General features: G+C 56.6%; 1 protein-coding gene across 1 annotated transcript in view; it reads left to right on the top strand.

Annotated features, from left to right (window-relative positions):
- The first annotated feature begins 8,472 nt into the window (after positions 1-8,472).
- Positions 8,473-18,107, top strand: part of MGAT5B (alpha-1,6-mannosylglycoprotein 6-beta-N-acetylglucosaminyltransferase B) — a 68,765-nt gene continuing 59,130 nt past the window's right edge. The window contains exons 1-2 of the mRNA XM_059048821.2: positions 8,473-8,983; positions 12,794-12,906. Of these exons, the coding sequence (XP_058904804.1) occupies positions 8,916-8,983; positions 12,794-12,906 (181 nt within the window). The 5' untranslated portion in view covers positions 8,473-8,915. The remainder of the gene's footprint in view (positions 8,984-12,793; positions 12,907-18,107) is intronic.

Raw genomic sequence — 18,107 nt, 5'->3', positions numbered from 1 at the left:
CTTCCCTGGTGGTGCAGTGGTTGAGAGTCCGCCTGCCGATGCGGGAGGCGCAGGTTCGTGCCCCGGTCTGGGAAGATCCCATTAAAGGAAAAAAAAAAAAAAAAAAAGAACTTCCTTCCTTTTCAAGGCTGAATAACGTTCCATTGCATGGATGGACCACATTTTATTTTTTCCTTCTTCTGTTAGTGGACATTTGGGATGCTTCCACCTTTTGGCAGTTGTGAATAACACTGCTCTTGAGACCCTGCTTTCAATTCTTTGGGGTATATACCCAGAGGTGGAATTGCTGGATCATATGGTGATTCTATTTTAATTTTTTGTGGATCATTCCTTCTTAAGGCTGAATAACTATCATTCCATCCTAAGGACACACCACAGTTTATGCACTCATCCATCAATGAGCAACTCGGGTTTTTTACACTCCTTGGCTATTCTGAATCACGCTGCTATGAACATTGGTGTACTGGCCTGTGTGTGGCTGTGTGCTCTTGTTTCTCTTGGGAACAGACCTAGGAATGAAATTACTTCATCCTCTGAGCCTCAGTGTTTTTTTCGTGAAATAGTAGCTGTTACTTTGCAGGCTTAGTGTAGATCTGGTGCAAGGTGGGTGCTCAAGAAATGGAAGCTAAGAATAACAATGATTTTATCTTTCTCTGTGCCTGAATCTAGTCCTTGAGGAGCTTATAATTTAGTAGGAAAATAAGACAGACAAAAATCAGCACTTACTATGCATCAGGCCCCGTGAGACGTTCTTAGGTGCCATCCTCACTCTTTATTTATTTATTTAACCATTAAAAAAATTGAAGTATAGATAACTTACAGTGTTGTGTTAATTTCAAGGTTATAGCAAAGTGATTCAGTTATACATACACACATACTGGGTTGGCCAAAAGTTCATTCGGGTTTTCAGTAGGATCATATATATATATATTCTTTTTCAGATTCTTTTCCGTTATAGGTTATTACAAGATACTCAGTATATTTCCCTGTGCTATACAGTAGATGCAATCCTTATTTTAGAGGTGAGGAAACTGAGGCTCTGAGAATAATTTGCCCGATCAAGGCAGGGATGGGGTGGCAGGATTGGAGCACAGGCCCCTCTAACTCCAGACTCCTGCAGTGAGTGAGGCAGTGGCTTGTAGGATCTTAGTTCCCCAACCAGGGATTGAACCCGAGCCACAGCAGGGAAGGAGCTGAGTCCTAACCACTGAACCACCAGGGAATTCCCAGAATGAGGCAGCTTCAATCTGGGGCTGAGAAGACCCCCCCCAACATCCTGCAAACACTGCTGCCCTTCAGGTGCACAGGTGAGTATGCAGGGCAGGGGCCAGGCCATGCCCCGGGGGCTATGTGTATATACACCCCCAAAAGCCAGGAATAGTACAGGGAGGCTGACCTTGGGGGTGGTACTCAGAGTGAATGGGGATTTGCACAAAGGAACCAGATTTGGTGACAGTGGAAAGTAGGGAAGGTTTGGGGCAGGAACTCTTTGGATGGCGTGGGAGTGGATACTTCATGGAGAAGGCAAAGTGAGAAATGGCCCCAGCTGACAACATGTCGGGCTGGGCTTACAGATTGGGGTCCTTAGAACCAGCCCTTCTACTTTTCCCTGCCCAAACTTCTCTACTGGATGTAGCTTGTGTCAGATACTGTCCAGGACATTTGGGGCACATCGGTAAACAAGAGACAAAAATCCTTCTCCCAGCTGGGGGAGTGCATCTTCACCCTCCCTCATCTGTCTCCTCCTCAAACCTCTCAAGGGACCTAGAAGGGATCACGGCTCTCCCACAACAAGCTGGGGCGTGGGAGGCGGAGGCAGAGTGGGATTGATGAAGGGGGGGAGGGACCACTTTCCACACCTGCCGGGTGTTGGGAGGTCCTTGCCTCTCAGTAGGGGACGGTTCCACATGGGGTTGGATGCCAGGAGATCTTGCTAAAAAGGGACAGATTCCAAGGTGGTCTGAGACACAGCCCAGCGAAACTTGAAATCCTGCATCACCCTTGCCTGAATGGAAACCAGAGAGGGGAGCCTTTGGGCAGTTGCTCTTTTGAGATGATCCAGGGGTATTCGGCGAGAAGAAGGGGGAAACCGAGGCAGCTGGGTGGCTTCCCATGTCCACCAGCAGCTCTTGGAGGGAGGGAGCTTTCTTCCTGGGGGCTGAACTCTTTGGAGGACGCCTGCTCATGCCTGCCCCCCAGGACCCCTGGACCAGGGTTCTGAACACAGTGAGTGACATAGGTTCTGAGGTCTGCTGGGCTTGAGATTGGAGGCTGGATCTGCAGTGATCCCTTGAGCAAGATACTTCACCTCTCTGAACCTCTGTTTCCTCATCTGTGAAGCAGAGATATGAGCTTGTGTGCGGGGAGCATCAGCCTTTGCAGTGCCTGGCAGTGGTGGCTCTAAAAGACGTATGTCAGTTTTCTATTGCTGCTATAACGAATAACCACACACGTAGTGACTTAAAACCACACAAATGTATCAATCATTTTGCTGTTCTGGAGATCAGGAGTCCAAAATGCATCTCATGGGGCTAAAGTCAAGGTGACAGCAGGGCTGTTTTCTTTCTGGAGGCTCTGGGGAGAATCAGCTTCCGGAGGCCACCTGCATTCTTTGGCTTGTGGCCTCTTTCTCCATCTTCAAAGTCAGAGGTGGCCGCTCGAGTCTTTTTCACGCTGCTTCTCTCTTCCGTATTTAAGGACCCTGGTGATTACATTAGGGCAACCCAGATAATCCAGCATGATCTCCCTATTTTAAGGTCAGCCGATTTACAACCTTAATTCCACTTGCTGCCTTACTCTCCTTTTGCAATGTTACATAACATATTCACAGATTATGGGGATTGGGACATGGTCATCTTTGGGAGACCACGATTCTGCTCACCCCAGATGGCTGCTCCCGTACTCCTGCAGTGACCTGTGATGCAACTGGGGAAACTCTCCAGAAAGAAAGGGGGTCTTTTTAAAAAACTTTTTGTTATTATAATTTTTTGGCCATGCCACGTGGCATGCAGGATCTTAGTTCCCCGACCAGGGATCAAACCCACGCCGCCTGCCTTGGGAGCATGGAGTCTTAATCACTGGACCACCAGGGGAGTCCTGGGAGTCATTTTTTTCAAGTTGCCCTGCTAAAGAAAATTTAAATAAAATAGCCATATAGCTGTGGTGACATATTTAGAATCCCTGAGTCATTTCTGGGCACCTGGTAGGTGCTCTATAAATGGAGTCTCATGGTCATGTTAAATGAAGAGCTTGCCTTTGTCTCCAGCGCTGGGATGGGGTCCACTTGGGAGGGTCCCCTGTCGAGTCTGTCCTGGGGTTCCCTGCCCGTCCACACACACACACAGACACAGACACAGACATAGCAGCTAACGTCCCTGTGGAACAGGGAAGTACGATGGCTGTGTTCCCTGCTCTCACAAGCTGTGCAGCAGAATGGCCTTCTGTCATAAATAAAAATAAAGCCCAGACGCTGCTTTTCAGTCAGAGGATTAGCCTAAATGTGAAACAGAAAAGCATGAAAGATGAATTGGAGCAGTAGCTCTCCCCACTTCTCGGCTGCCCTGCCCGGCTCGAGGCTGCGTGCGGCTGCTTGTTCCCGCCCAGCGAGGCTGCTGCTGATTTGTGCGGTGTCAGTAAACGCTGTTATGACATAATTAATGCTCCGCTCTCCGGCAAAGGACAACGGCCTCTTGCCTCTTACTGTGCTGTCTGCTGCGGCAGTCGGAGCACATTAAATGGGGATTTCAAACACCGTAAACCACTTGTTTCTTTCTCTCCTCTTCCCACCCCAGGCCGCTGTGAGCTCCAGAAGCAACCTTGAAGCCTTGGGCAGGTGGGTGTGTAGTCAAAGCTGGGATGCCCCAGGAGGCTCCAGGGGGGCCCTCAAGGGGACAGGGAGTTCCCCAGGGAGCCCCTAGAACCACTAGGAGTCTTGAACTTCCGGAGGGCAGCCCTGTGTCTTTGCTGGGGGGAGGCGGACCTGGCCTCAGGGAAGCTGCACTTGCTGGGCGGGCAGGGCTGGTGGGCTCTCTGCTCTGCCCTTGGGTGACATCTGCAGGAGGACCCAGATGGCAGACCTCCAAAGGATTTTATCGGTCTTGCACAATGTTCTAAAGATATTGAGTCTGCATTTTAAAATTGTGCGGCCACACGTGAGAAGCCCAGGTTTCTGACTCCCTTGAAATAACTGGGCCCAGAGTCACAAAGCAATGGCGGCACGTCCCCTCAGGGACCTCCAGTCTTTGGTGTTCTCTGATCACTCCAGCCCCTTTCTACCAGGTCCCTGAAGTAGGTTGAACAGTGCCCGCCCCCCACAATTCATGTCCCTCTGGAACCTGAGAACATAACCTTATTTGGAAACAATCTTTGCGGGTGTAATTAGTTAAGATCAGGTCATTCGGGATTAGTGTGAACCCGAATCCAATGACTGGGGTCCTTATAAGAAGAGGAGAGGACACAGAGAGACACACACAGAGAGGGTCACACGGAGACAGGGGCCGAGACTGGAGAGATGCAATTACAGGCCGGGGATGCCGAGGAGTGCTGGGCCCCGCCCGAAGCCAGCAGAGGAGCACGTGACAGTCTCCCTCAGGGCTTCTAGAAGGAACTGACTCTACCAGCACCTTGATTTAGGACTTCTGGCTTCCAGAACTGTGAGAGAATAAATTTCTTTGTCTTTTTTTGCCATACTGCACAGCATACCGGATCTTAGCCCCCCAGTCAGTGGTCGATCCCGGGCCCCCCGCAGTGGAAGCGCCGAGTCCTAAACACTGGACCGCCAGGGAAGTCCCGATAATACACTTCTATGGTTGGAAGCCCCCCAGTCTGTGGCCGCTTGTTACAGCGCACCTAGGAGACTACTCTAGCTCCCCTCCCTTCTTTGCATGGCCCACCATCTAGGTATTTTGAGTACGACACCCCTGAACAGTAGTACATCACCCACTTTCCCCAAATTTCTTCCCTGGAGTCCTGCTCCCCTTTCTTTTTTTAAAATTTTTTTAATTTTTTTTTTGCGGTATGTGGGCCTCTCACTGTTGTGGCCTCTCCCGCTGCGGAGCACAGGCTCCGGACGCGCAGGCTCAGCGGCCATGGCTCACGGGCCCAGCCGCTCCGCGGCACGTGGGATCCTCCCGGACCGGGGCACGAGCCCGCGTCCCCTACATCGGCAGGTGGACTCTCAACCACTGTGCCACCAGGGAAGCCCCCTGCTCCCCTTTTGGACAGAGCCCCCCCCCCCCCCGCCACTGCCTGGCCAGGGCCCCCTGCTGGTGCTGAGCTTCTCCTGACCCCTGTAGCCAGACCATCAGGTCACGCAGAGGCTGGTGGGAGAGAGCCAGGAAGTGCCACATTTAGAGCGCCCAGGCTGATGCAGGGTCTGCACCTGACCCCCACGCTGGGCTAGCTTGTGGTTCTGTTTATAGCCTCAAAAGAGTAAAACAGTAGAAAGGGGAGGGTTTTGGAATCTGGTGTGACCCGGCATCCTGGGTCCTTGGATGTGTCCCCCCAGCAGAAGTGTCCCCTATTCTCCTCTCATTTGTTTAGGGTCACTCTGCTTCTTATCTGAAGGCGGTGGGTATGTATCTAGAACATGGGAGTTTCTCCAATGGTTCTCCACCCTGGCCACCTATGTGGGCATAGCCTGTAGCATTAAAAAACAAATATGACATTGTAAAGCAATTATACTCCAATAAAGATGTTAAAAAAACAAAACGAAACAAAACAAAACAAAAAACCCCCAAAACCCTCCAAACGTGCCGGGAATTCCCTGGAGGTCCAGTGGTTAGGACTCTGTGCTTTCACTGCCGAGGGTCCGGGTTCAATCCCTGGTCGGGGAACTAAGATTCTATAAGCCGCACAACATGGCCAAATAAAAATGCCCAGGGCCCATCTTAGGTACCGAATCCAAATAAGGACTGCATTCTGCAGGTGATTCTGCTGTGAGTCAGGGCTGAGAACCCCTGGCCTATAAGCCAGGGTCTTAGTTTGGGTTCCCCAGAAATAGATTCTGAGACAAGGGTTCAAGTGCCAGTAGTTTATGTGGGAGGCGGCCTCAGGAACATGGATGGAGGAGCGGGGGATGAGGTAGGGAAGGAAGGAAGCCAACATGGGGTACATGACAGGGCCGGTTACTACTGTAGGCAGAGGGTGCTCGGGGAACTCTGGGAACCGAGTCTCCCACCTGAGGGAGAGGGAGCCCTTGAAGGCTGCTTGCAGGGCATGAATTCCCTGATACTTCCATCTTGCCCCTGCGTGTTCGAGCATATTCTCACAGCCAGGAAAAAAGCCTCAGGCAGCGTTGCATGTATTCTCCGGGGCCTGCCTTCTGGCATGTAGAGGTGAATGCCCGGGGATTAGGACGAGGCACCAGCAGCGGCGGCTACAGGTGGACAATAACAAGAAAAATCATAACCACCTGCTGGGAGGGCTCCAAGGTGCCAGGCAATTCATGACTGACAATTCACAAGTTTGCTCCTAATGTCTGCAGCACAGCGGAGGGCAAGCAGGGCCACATACACTGAATTTCGCCACAGACAAGAGGCTGACAAAGGGGAAATGGACTCTGAAAGGAAGAGGCAGCAGGGTGGTCTGGTTCAGTATCTTTCACTGTCTGCCCCAAGCCTCCCTGCCTGGCTCGAGCCTGCAATGGGGCACCCTCTCCCACCTTCTGAAATCTGGCTTCCGGCTGAGAGAAGGCCACCTCCCCAGATGAGCCACACCAGACATGGCTGTGCCTTTGGGGAGACCCCCGTCTTCTCCCCTCCCTTTTGGCCTAAATGCCAACCAGAAGCGAATGTGACCCCCTGAACTTACGGGAGAGGTGCACACAATGGGATGGGGCATTTCATGCCCGAGTGTAGATGTGGCTTTTGCCCTGACATCCAAGGCTTCAGCTATTGCCTGAGTGTGTAGCAGATGTAGGTGCCCAGGGACAAGTGGGACCCCAGCAGAGACCGCCCGCACCCTCAGAGATCTTGGCCAGCCTGCCGTGATGCCCAAATTTCCCGTCACCATTTGTCACTCTTCGGCATGAAGGCCTGGTCAGCGTGTCCCTGTTCCGTGTAGATTGGCTACCTAGCTGGAGTTAACATATTAATCCGCCAATACCCATTCATCATCGGTTTTCATATCAGCGGAGAGCAAGGCGATGAGGTAATGGAACATGGGACAGGTGAATTTTGATGAGGAACGAGCAGGAAAAGCCGAACAAGAGTCACAGCTGGTGAGAAATGGCTCGGAAGGGGCTGGGAGGTGGGCTAGGTGGGCAGCAAAGGGGCTGGAGGCCGGGGGCCTAGTTGGACCAGGCAAGGACTGGATGGACCAGAATAAAGGTTTTGTCTTGTGGAAAGACCCTCAGGGTCATCCATGTCATTTTACACGTGGCTTGAGGCCTTGGGCTCCTCCCAGCCCGGGCCTTCCGTCTGTGCCTGGCCAAGCTGGCCTGGCAAGTGCTCTTCCTGACTGAGCAGCACCCTCAGATCCAGGCCTGGCTCTGGGAGCTGCCCTGCCTCCGGTGCTCCGCTGAGCCCTCTCTGCAGTTGCAAACACCTCGCCAGAGTCAAGAAGTGGAGGGAGGGTGGGGTGGGGGTGAAGGGGGGACGTGCATGCTTTATAGAGTTGCAAGGAGCATTAGTGAACCTCGGGTCACTCTCATTTCATAGCAGAGAGACCAAGGCCCGGGAGTCCCCCTGACTCTCAGGCATCACCCACTGGTCAATGGAGGGTCTGAAACTAGAACCCAGACCCACAGAGCACGCCACTGCTTCTGGGATCAGGGGAAGAGCCTCAGTGTCACAGGCTGAGTTTGAAATCAGAAAGCAAAGGGGGGAGCTGCTGCAGTTTCTGTTCAGAGGGGGCCAGAGGATGGGCGAAGGTTGCAAAGCGAAATCACTGTGGGTGTGAAGGGGCTATTGCAGAAGCCCACTGCGGCGGCAGAGGCAGCGCCGGCGACCGGAGGGAGGGCCCTGGCACCGGGCGGAAGGGGGGATCGCCTCCCAGCGCCGACCTCCTCTGTCCTCTGCAGGAGCCGAAGCAGTTCTCGGCCCTCAGTGCTGGTGGCACCCGGTTTGCTTCCGAAATCCAGCCCGGGGAAGTTGCACAGCTGCAGGGAGGCTCAAGGACTCCAGCCCGACGCCCGCCCACCGCCCCCCGCGCCCCGCGCCCCGCGCCCCGCCCCGGGCCGGGAGAGCACGCTGCTGGGCCGCAGCCACGAGGTGGCGCCTGCGCGCCGAGGAAGCGCGGCGGCCTCTCCTGGGCCGCCCCAGCCGCTGCTCGGCCGCCTCCTCCGAGGAAACAATGCGGCGCCTCTGGGCGTAACGCGGCGCGGGGCCGGACGCCAGACAGCCGAGCGCGGGCAGACGAGCGAGCGGGAAGCAGGGCGGGCGCGGGGCGCCCTTGCCCGGAGCCATGGGCGCGGCGCGGCGCGGGGCCCGGGAGCGGCGCGGCCCGGAGGCGCGAGGGGCCGGGACGCGGGCCCGGGGCCGCCTCTAGCCGGCACCGAGGGCGCGGGCCCGGGGATGAGGGCGACCGCGGCGGGGAGCCCGTCTGCGCGCCGCGGCGCCGTCCCGCCCAGAGAGCGAGCCCGAGCAGGCAGACGCGCGGCCGGCGGTCTGGGGGCGCGCCGCCTCCCGGCCCCCAGAATGTGAAGCGGGGAGGGCGGAGACGCAGAGACGGCCCGGCCGGGCGCCCTCGCCGCCCTCCGGCAGCCGCGCCGCTCTCCCCTTCCCCTGCCCGCCGAGGCCGCGCCGACCCCGCGGGCCGCGGCCCGGACAGCGAAGCCGCCGAGCCCCCGCGTCCCCAGCGTCGCTCGGACCCGGCTTCGGCCCGCAGCGGGTTCGTGGCCCGGACGTGGCAGGAGCAGGGCCCGGGACGGTGAGTCCGGCCTCGCCCGCGGCTCCTCGCCCAGACAAGTTTGAACAATGATCACAGTCAACCCCGATGGGAAGATAATGGTCAGAAGATGCCTGGTCACCCTGAGACCCTTTCGGTAAAGTTGTTTCCCGGTTGGCGTGGGGAGGTCTTTTTCTCCAAGGGGGCGTGGGTTGGGGTGGGCGAGGTCAGTCCCTGTGAGAGTGTCTGTCCCGAGGCTGCCTGTCCCGTTAGCAGAGGGGGCGGTTTGTGCTTCAGCCCTTGGTGGTGGCTAGTGGGGCTGGGAAAGGGATGGAGCTGGGGTTCCGGTTCGGGTGGGGAGGTGTGTAACTCTGGGACGGGTACCGAGTTTGGTCGAGGTTGGAGAGGACTCGGGGTGTGAAGGTGGGAATGGGAGCAGGAGTCACCGATGTTGTGGTCCTGGGCCCTGGAAGTCGCCCCAGCCAGGGTGCCCCTTCCCTGCCCCTCCGGTACTTCCCCACCTCGCGGCCGGCCCAGCCCCGCGGCAAAGTTAGCGCTCTGTGCGGGGCGGTACCCCCACCTGGCGGGCCAGTGGAGCCCTGAGTCGGCCCGCCCACCCCCTCTGCCTGTCCCACTCCCTCTGGCCCCGCCTTCCGCGCGCACTCCTCTCCGCGGGGTGCGGGCCTCTGTCCAACGGGAGGGTCCCCGAGATTGCGGCAAGGACCCCTCTGATGGGAATTCGATCCCCGATCGCGGGCCTTGGAGAGGCTGGGGCAGGGGCGGCGCTGGGGGGCGCAAGGGCGACGAGAGAGTGGAGGCGGGATGGAAGCAGAGACCGACACCCCCCACCCCAACCTCGGCGGTCAAGGCCAGGCAGGGCTACGGCCATCGGGGTCTGCCTGGCCTCTGCTAGTCCCACCCCAGGGGCCCCCAGAGCCCGGCGGTTCCGGGGCAGCTCCCGCCCCTCCCAAGCGCCATCGGAGCCGGGCCTGCAGCCGGCGTTGGGGAGGGGGCGCTAAGCGATGGGTGCCCAGCGCAGTCAGGATGCCACCTCGCCCAGGGGCTGAGCGGCGGACGGCGCCGGGGGGGCGGGGGTGGGCCGCACTCGGGACGCGGCCACAGGTGGGGTCCGGGCGCGTGAGGGAACCCGCGAAGGCAGGAGCTGTACAGGCAGACCTGCCCGAAGTTTGCGGAGCGGGAGGGGCCAAATCTGAGGCCCTCCCCTCGGACCTGAGGCGGAGACCCGGCCCCTCCCATGCCCCCCGCTGGTTTTTCTTCTAATGGAAAGACAGTGGCTCACGTGGCTCCCGCCCCGCCATTGCCTCCAGCTATTGGATCCTCCGGCGTAGGGTGCAGAGTTGAGGAGACAACCTCTAGGACGGCAGGGGTCAAGCTGGACCACCAATGTCCAGAGGATTCGGGACGACCGTAGAGCTGGGGGTCCCCAGAATGGAGCCTTGGGCAGGTGATTGGGGGTGTCAGGAGCCCCCACGCCCTAAAGTTCCCATGGGAAGCAGGTGGGAAGCTAGCATCTCTGGAAAGGGCCTTGTTCCTCCGGGGAAATCCTCAAATCCCTAGCCACCCCAGACCGTCCTCGGCCCTGTCTCTCCCACCCAGTGTGGGCCTCTCCCTCCAGGCCGTGGGAAGCCCAGCCTCTGACCCCAGCTTGGCTGGACATTTCCCGGCACAATTGGAGGGAGGTAGCGGCTGGTGCCAGCACCATGGACAGCGCCAGCTCCCTAGCGCTCCTTCCCTTTGGGTCCTGCCCCTGTGGCTCTTTCAGGCTCTTTTCTGAAAGCAGGATGCAGAGGTGGGGTTGTATAGGTTCCCCTCCCCACCCCCAGGTTATGTAACTTCCTCTCAGGGTTACCTAGGCTTCCCAGAGACCCACAGCCACCAGTGAAGTCTTCAAGTCCCCTTCAGATGCGCTGGGGGGCGGGGGTTTACGACCTCCAACCATATCAGCCCTACTTGTTAATTCTCAAGGGCAGCTGGGAGCCCTATTCCCAATGGTTTTCCCAGAGCCTCTGGCAGGGTCCTTATTCCATAATTCCTTCTGGAATGTTGCTTGAGTGGATACATGGGTGGACGAAACCATTTTAACTTGAATCTACTGTAAATGGCCCCAGGATTGGGTCTGGCAGAGAGAGATGCAGATGAGGTGTTCTGGGGCTTCAGGTTCTGGGCTAAAGGCCTAGATAACCTTTCTCATAGCAGGTTTTTGGGCCCTGGCAGCTCAGGTCCCCAGCTTTAAATACAAATACCCCATAGCTGTGGAAGGGGAGAGGGAGTGGGGGACGAGAAACTTGGAGAGACCCATCCCTATCCTCAGGCTGAGGGGACAAACTGCTGATTTCCCCCCAGGATCTTCCTGGATGTGTGACCACCCTCCCGCTACACTGTCCTTCTGGCTGCTAGCCTGAGACCAGCCTGACTTCATCTTGGGGATCCCAGGGCTAGAGTCCCACCCCCAGGCTTGGTGGAATTCAGTGAGGGGTCCCTGGGAGGTGAGGGAGCTGTGTTCCTTGTGCCATCTCTGCTTTTGGGTTCTGGCCCCCTCTCTGATTTAATCTCTAACAGCTTCCTTTAAATATGGGTTGGGAATTTTGTTGTGCTTTTATTTTCTTCTACAATTATGTGTTTTCTTTAATGAATCAAATTTTAATTAAATACTGCTCTGCCAGTTTCAAATAATGAAGATTAAAATTCATAAACAAGTCTTGCATAGAGATACAAACAAATGTGGGGTTTGAGAATGGAGGTGGAGGTGGGAAGGCTGGGGGTCTCTGGCATGATTTGGGGGCCCCCATGGTGAGCCTGGCTCCACCGGAGATGGGGTTCCTCACCCCGACCTGGGCGGAGGGGGCTTCCCTTTCAGCTCTGCCAGTTCATCAAGTCCTCGGGTAGATTCAAAATCCCAGAACAGCCTCCACCTCTGCTTCCCTGAGGCTGTGCTGGCCCAGAATCTAGTATAGAAGCAGCAGGAGCCTGGGGCCAGACTTGAGGGTGGGTTCCCTGCTGTCCCCCTGGGGATACCTTAGTTCTTGGCACTTGGGATGTAATCAAAAACTATGTGTTGAAGTATAAACAGTCGTGTTTTGGCCAACTCCCCTGACCACTGTGATGGCACACACTTGTATGACACCCCGTGCACAGGTGTTGCACACCTGAGCAACACCCGTGCACACGGCTCACTGTGAGCCGTGGTGTAATCTGCCGTGTGCCTGCCTGGTGAAGATGTGGATAGGGGGAGTCTGGACACAGAAGGCAGCCACAGGACCCTGCCCTTCCAGATCTTACCATCTGGTAGTGATGGGAGCCCTTCCCCACCCCCTGCCCTGAACATGACAAGGATGTGTTCAAGCTGGTTGCTGCAGTGAGGACTGTACACAACAAGGGCTGATCAGGGCCCAGGTGATTGATGGACTCCAGGTGGGTTTTGTCTGGACCAGTTATTTGCCCTCTGGCTGGCGTCAGGTCCTGCGGTTTCCATCTCTACCAATTGTTCTCAAACTTGAGCGTGTATCAGGGTTACCTGGAGAGCTTGTTAAAATGCATTGCTCATCCCACCCCCAGAGTGTGTGATTCCGTAAGCCTGGGGCTAGGGCCCAAGAATGAGCATTTCTGATATGTCCAAGGTGATGCTGGTGGCGCCGATCTGGGGACCACACGTTGAGGGCCTCTGCTGTCCATGAGCCAGCTTCCATCTGGAGGCTAGAACTTGCCCAACCTTGTACCTTAAGGATGCCTCACTGCCCTGCACGGTTTTGCATGTGGCCACTTCCTTGTAGTCCAGCCCTCTTTATCCTGTGTGATGGGGGACCTACTGGTCTGCGAGCTCAACCCCCTGGTCTTTTATTCCTCCATCCATCCACCCCTTCCTCACTCATTCATTTTGTAGGGAGCCCTTACAGGATAGGGGTGCATGTGCTGACCTAACCCTGACCTGCCCTATTGCTCTCCGCAGGCTTTTTGTCCTGGGCATTGGCTTCTTCTCACTCTGCTTCCTGATGACGTCTCTGGGAGGCCAGTTCTCAGCCCGGCGCCCAGGGGACACCCCCTTCACTGTCCGCACAGAAGGTATGTTGGTGGGGAAAGGGGAGTCAGAAAGGGGTGCAGGGGTTTGGGGGTCAGAGGAGAGGGAAGCCTTTGAACCTAACCCTGCAAGAGGCTTGCTGGGGCTCTGTCTTGGGCATCTGGCCACCTCGTTGGTGGATGTGTGAACAGTGGGGGCCTTGCACACTGCTTTGGTTTTTGTCCTGGCTGCGGTGATCAGGTTTCCTCTGGTCTAGCCTCTCAGGCCGGGAGGGGCCTTTGAGGCGGGGTCTCCCAGGCGTCAGAAGAGGCTGCCTGTGTTGCTTCTCTAGTGGCGTGGTTTGAAGTTTCTGGATATGACACCTGTCTCTCTGAGATACACATATTCTATACCTTCGGCCCAGGCATTGGGGAGAGGGCAGGCCTGCCGTGGGCTCACGTGTCTTGTCTCCAAGCTCTCTGGTCCTTCATTCTTGCCCATGTGATACTCGCAAGGCAGTGGAACGGAGGTTCAGAGCATGGGCTGTGGGGCCCGGATGGACCTGGTTTGTACCCTGGTTCGTCATTTACTAGTTGTCTGCCATTGACCACATCACTTAACTCACCTTCAGAGAAGGAAAGCAATGACTGTTTTCAGCGGTTGGATTAAATGGGCTCACGTGGCATGAGGGTGTGACGGGGTGGTGGCCTGGGAGACCTTCTCCTGAAGGTGGGTCCCGCTCCCCCCTCATCCTACTCAAGGAAGAATGGAGAACAGTTCAGAACTGCTCAGTGTGTCATGGGGGCTCTCCCAGTAACCGTGGGAAGGAGACACATAGTGGGGAAACTGGGGCAAAGGGGGTTTCTGGAACTGTTCGGGGGGTTTCTTTGTGGGCTTTCCCCTGCCCCTCTGGGGAGGTCTCTGTCTGAAATTCACCTTCTCAACCCCCCAGGCCTCACCCGGCTCCCCTCTGCCCAGCAGCCGATAAACCCTCCAGTAGGATGGGTTGTCATCTAGGGTCGGTGCTCCGAGGGGCACTTACTCTGCCATCTGGTGTCTCCTTAGATTCATGCCTTTGGTTTAGCACGCACTTCTGTAAATTTGCAACAGCTCCCAGCAGGAATTTCACATTTATTAGACATTCTAGCCTGAATGTAAACGAATCTATCCCCTCTCTGACTCACAGAGATCCCTCGGTCTCTCGGAGCCTCCGTTTTCTCCTCTGGTAAACGGGGCTGACCGTACCCTCTTCCCCAGGATTGTCACGAGGGGGTGTGAAGATAACGTATATGAAGGGTCTCGAGCAGCTTCTGGCAGCTCTGTGAGCTCTGTAAGCGTTTACTGGATGTGGTGTGTCTGAGACGGGGGCATTGCGGGAAAGAATGTTTAGGGAAAAGAAGACCAAGGAGGTACCGGGGTCTCTACGTGGGAGACTCCTGAGGATGGGGGGGGGCTGTGGAGATGCACTTGAGGGGTAGCTCGGGGAGGTGTGGAGGGAGGTGGAGAGTGGGGGAGGGGGTACAGGGAGCGTTGCTGAAGCTACCTGGGCGCCATCCCTGGCAAGGGGGCGTGTCTGTCTGGGTGGGCTGCTGCAGGGGGCTTGGGCAGGCTGACCTTCTGCAAAGTCAGGGCCCCAGGAGGTGGGAATCAGGGACTGGGTTGGGGGGGGTGCATGGCTGAGCTCTGGTTTTTCTGCTCATCTGCCTGGTAGGGGCTGGGGGCCCCATCCTGGCAGGGGGTGGGCCCAGTGCCCAGAGGACCGGTGGCTTGTGGGTGTCCTGCCATGCTCTGCACTGTGCAGTTTTGCCTGGCAGAGGGGGAAAGGGGCCAACTCCAATCTAGCTGTTGTGTCTAAGGGGTGGGCAGAGCCCCAGAGGGCAGAGGACTTGCCCAGGGTCATGCGGTTAGACTAGAGGCGTGTGTGTGTGTGTGCGCGCGCGCGCATACACATGGTTAAGCTTCCTATCAGAGTATAGTATCCAGAAACTGAACCCATCCGTGCACCAGCAACCTGGATCCAGAAACAGAGCGTGATCCATCCCCAGAAGTGCCCTCAGGCCTTCTTCCCCTCAGTACTTCCCCAAGGACTCCAGGACCCTGACTTCTAATAGCGCAGAGGAATGTGGCCTGGTTGTCTGACTTTATGAGAATGGAATCATACGGCAGGCGTTCCATTGCGTGCCCCCCTTTCTCTCGATAGTACATTTGTGAGATTCATCCGTCTCGTGGTGTGTGGTTGCAGACGTTTGTTTTCACTGCTGCACAGCATCCATTGTGTAGATACGTCACAATATATATTTATCTACTCTACCCCGGGGCGGACATTGGGCTATTTCCAATTTGGGGCGTTTGTGAATGGTGCTGCTGTGAACATTCCAGCGCATGTCTGTGGTGGACACACATGGGCATTTGTGTTGGGTGCACCTGGGGGTGGAGTGGCCAGGTCTCCTGTGTGTTGTGACCTTAGTTCTCAGACCAACTGTTTTCACGCCTCCCAGGCCCCTGTGCCGGAAGCTTCGTGCCTGGAATATGGGAGTAAAGGCCAGGAGGAGGAGCTAGGCAAGGAGGGAGCCCTCTGCGAACCCCTGGGAACTGACCCCAATTCGGTCCACTTTCCAGGTCCCATCGTCCCCTCAATTTTTTTCATGCCCTTGGATTCAGTTGATTTGCTTGGACAGACCCAAAGCAGAGACTTGGAAAAGCCCTTAGTTGACTTTGTGGGTTTAGAATCCTGATCCTGTAAGAGATGACCCCTCAAATGAGAACCCCACCCCGGACCTGGGGTGGCCCTGCAGACAGCCTAGGAGGTGCCAGCATTTCTACCTAGGAGCCGCCCAGGGAAGGATGGGGTTGGAAGTGGGGGGCGGTTGTGAAGGGGTCTGGGGAGCGATCCTGGAGGTCACAGTGGGGGTTGGATGTTGGATAATGTTTATTCTGGGCGCCTGTGAAGCCCCAGGGCAGAACCAGGAGAAGGAAACCCACTAAGGGTTAGAAAAAAGATTTAGAAAGAAAAATCCTCCATTGGTCAATAAAACAGTCTGAGCACAAATAGGGAAATAACCTCTCCTCTCCTTGCCCGTCAAGCCTGTGAGGACGTGGAGGACATGGCGGGGGGCGGGAGGGGCAGGGTGAAGGGTTTTCTCTAAAAAGCGTCCCTTCCACAGCTTCTTACGGACTGTGGTCTCCCTGGGGAGGCTCTGGTTTCCCCTGTGGGCCAGTTCCTATTTTGTGATAAAGTTCTCCAGTTTGGGGATAAAAATGTGACAGACATCTCATTCTGTATTCTGCACACTCATCTTAAGATTCAGGGAGGCAGGAGGCTGAGCAGAGAATCATAGCTGGGAGGAGGCCTAACCTAATTCCCTCTTGCTGCAGTTGGACCCAGCTTGGGCCTCGGGGGAGGGTGGTTTTTTTTCATATGCTCCCTCTGCAGTTCTCCCGCCGCACCCCACTCCCTCCTCCTTGCCTCCTGCCTCTGCTTTCCTGCTCTTGTCCTAAGAGGAACTTGCTTCGCTCCTAATGAGAGGGGACTTGAACTTATCCCTGAGGCCTCCCTCCTGGGGTCGCAGCAGATCCCCCAGAGCCTGTGTGGCTGTTCCTGGCTCTCTGTCTGGTCTTGAAGTAGGGGTCAGAGGCAGTCTCAGGGGAGAGGGCTGCAGGCCACAGGTCCTGGCTTCAGCTGCTTGTGTCCGCCCTGAGGTTCCGCTGTGGACTGGCCCTGCCAGGCTTCCCGGACCCTTGCCAGCCTTGAAACCTGGGGAATATCAGAGACGTAATTCCTTGCTCTTTGGCTGGCTCCGGCCCTGGATCTCGGTGCTAGGGGGGCTTTTCTTCTCAGAGGCCGGCAGTGGATGGGTGAGCCAGGGCCTGCCCTTGTCTCCCGCGCTGCCCAGAGCTCCCGTGGCCTCAGCTGGTTTCCGCGTTGGCCGCGTGCAGAGACAAGTGTGCACCTTCCTCCAGCTGTGCAAACACCCAAGTCACAGCCCCCTCTCGAGTGCCCGGGAGGTCTCTTCTGTCTGGCAAGGCGGGGGGCTCCTTCAGTTTCCAGGAACCAGTGGGAACGGGTGGCGGGTGGGGACAAGAAAGGGGACAAGGGCAGAGAGGAGAGAGAAACAGAGAGCACGTCTGGGGAGGGGACGGGGCCTCGGTGGGTGATAAAGCGCCCCTGTCGATATATGTAAGGACTATTTGTATCTCTCAGCATCCCAGCTTTCCTTATTTATATGGAAATATGGAGGGAACCTGTGTGACTTCTGAGCTGTGTCACCGGGGCCTCACATTAAAGACATTTCAGTTTAGCCGCCGCTGAGAGCGGTGAGGTGACTCAGGGCAAAGCCACGTCACGAGGCTGCTCTACTGGTAGTCCTGGACGGCGGTGGCATCTAGGGGGCACATCATGCAGCTGAGCAGCTGGACTGGCTGTGTGTGTGGCCTGCTTCCCTCCCGGGACCCACCCCCTGCCTCCTCCAGGGCAGAAAACGTGCCTAGTGTCCTGGAGCTCCTCAGGAAGTGATGGGGGTGGGGGTGGGTTGGTGGGGGGCTGTCTCCTGAGGTCTCAGGAGCTCCTGGAGTCCTGCACCATCTGCAGACAATGGGAGTGGCCCCCGAACCCCAGGTGCAGGGAGGGTATCTTGTGGTCTCCGTCCAGTCTGACGGAGGTGGCCTTACAGACCCATCTGAGATCTGTCTCCTTAGCCCCAGTCTATAACCCCTCTGGTCTTCTGGGGTCCCTCGTTCTGCTGACTTTTTTTTTCTTTTTGGCCGCACCATGTGGCACGCGGGATCTTAATTAATTTCCCGACCAGAGATCAAACCCGTGTCCCCTGCAAGTGGAAGCGTGGAGTCCTAACCATCCTACTGGATGTCTCCCCTCCTGCCTCCTCTGTGTCCCCTACACTGACCTAGTGGGAAGGACATCATCCCCTCCTCCCTAAACCCTCCACAGGGGTGGGGGCATTTGGGGTGGGGGCTCGGACCTCTGCTCAGCACAGCCAACAGATGACAATTCTCTCTTTTACCCCTGCCTTTCGCAGTCCTCCCCTCACCCCCACCCCCACGCTTCCCCACGGGTCATCCCTATGGCAGCGGAGCGGAGCTTTCCCCATCCTGCTTAGCCCCTCTGGGTCGTTGTCCTGGCCCCTGCCCATGTCCTCAGGCCTCGTCCTCCCTCCTGGTCTCCTAGGCTGGGCTGGGAAACTCCAGTCTTCCTAGCTGAATATGCAGCATCATTTAGGTTTCTCTCTGTCTCATTGCTCCGGGCATCTAA

Source organism: Kogia breviceps, chromosome 19, assembly GCF_026419965.1.
Source record: "Kogia breviceps isolate mKogBre1 chromosome 19, mKogBre1 haplotype 1, whole genome shotgun sequence".
Lineage (NCBI taxonomy): Eukaryota > Metazoa > Chordata > Mammalia > Artiodactyla > Physeteridae > Kogia > Kogia breviceps.
This window is presented reverse-complemented; position numbering and strand designations above follow the sequence as displayed.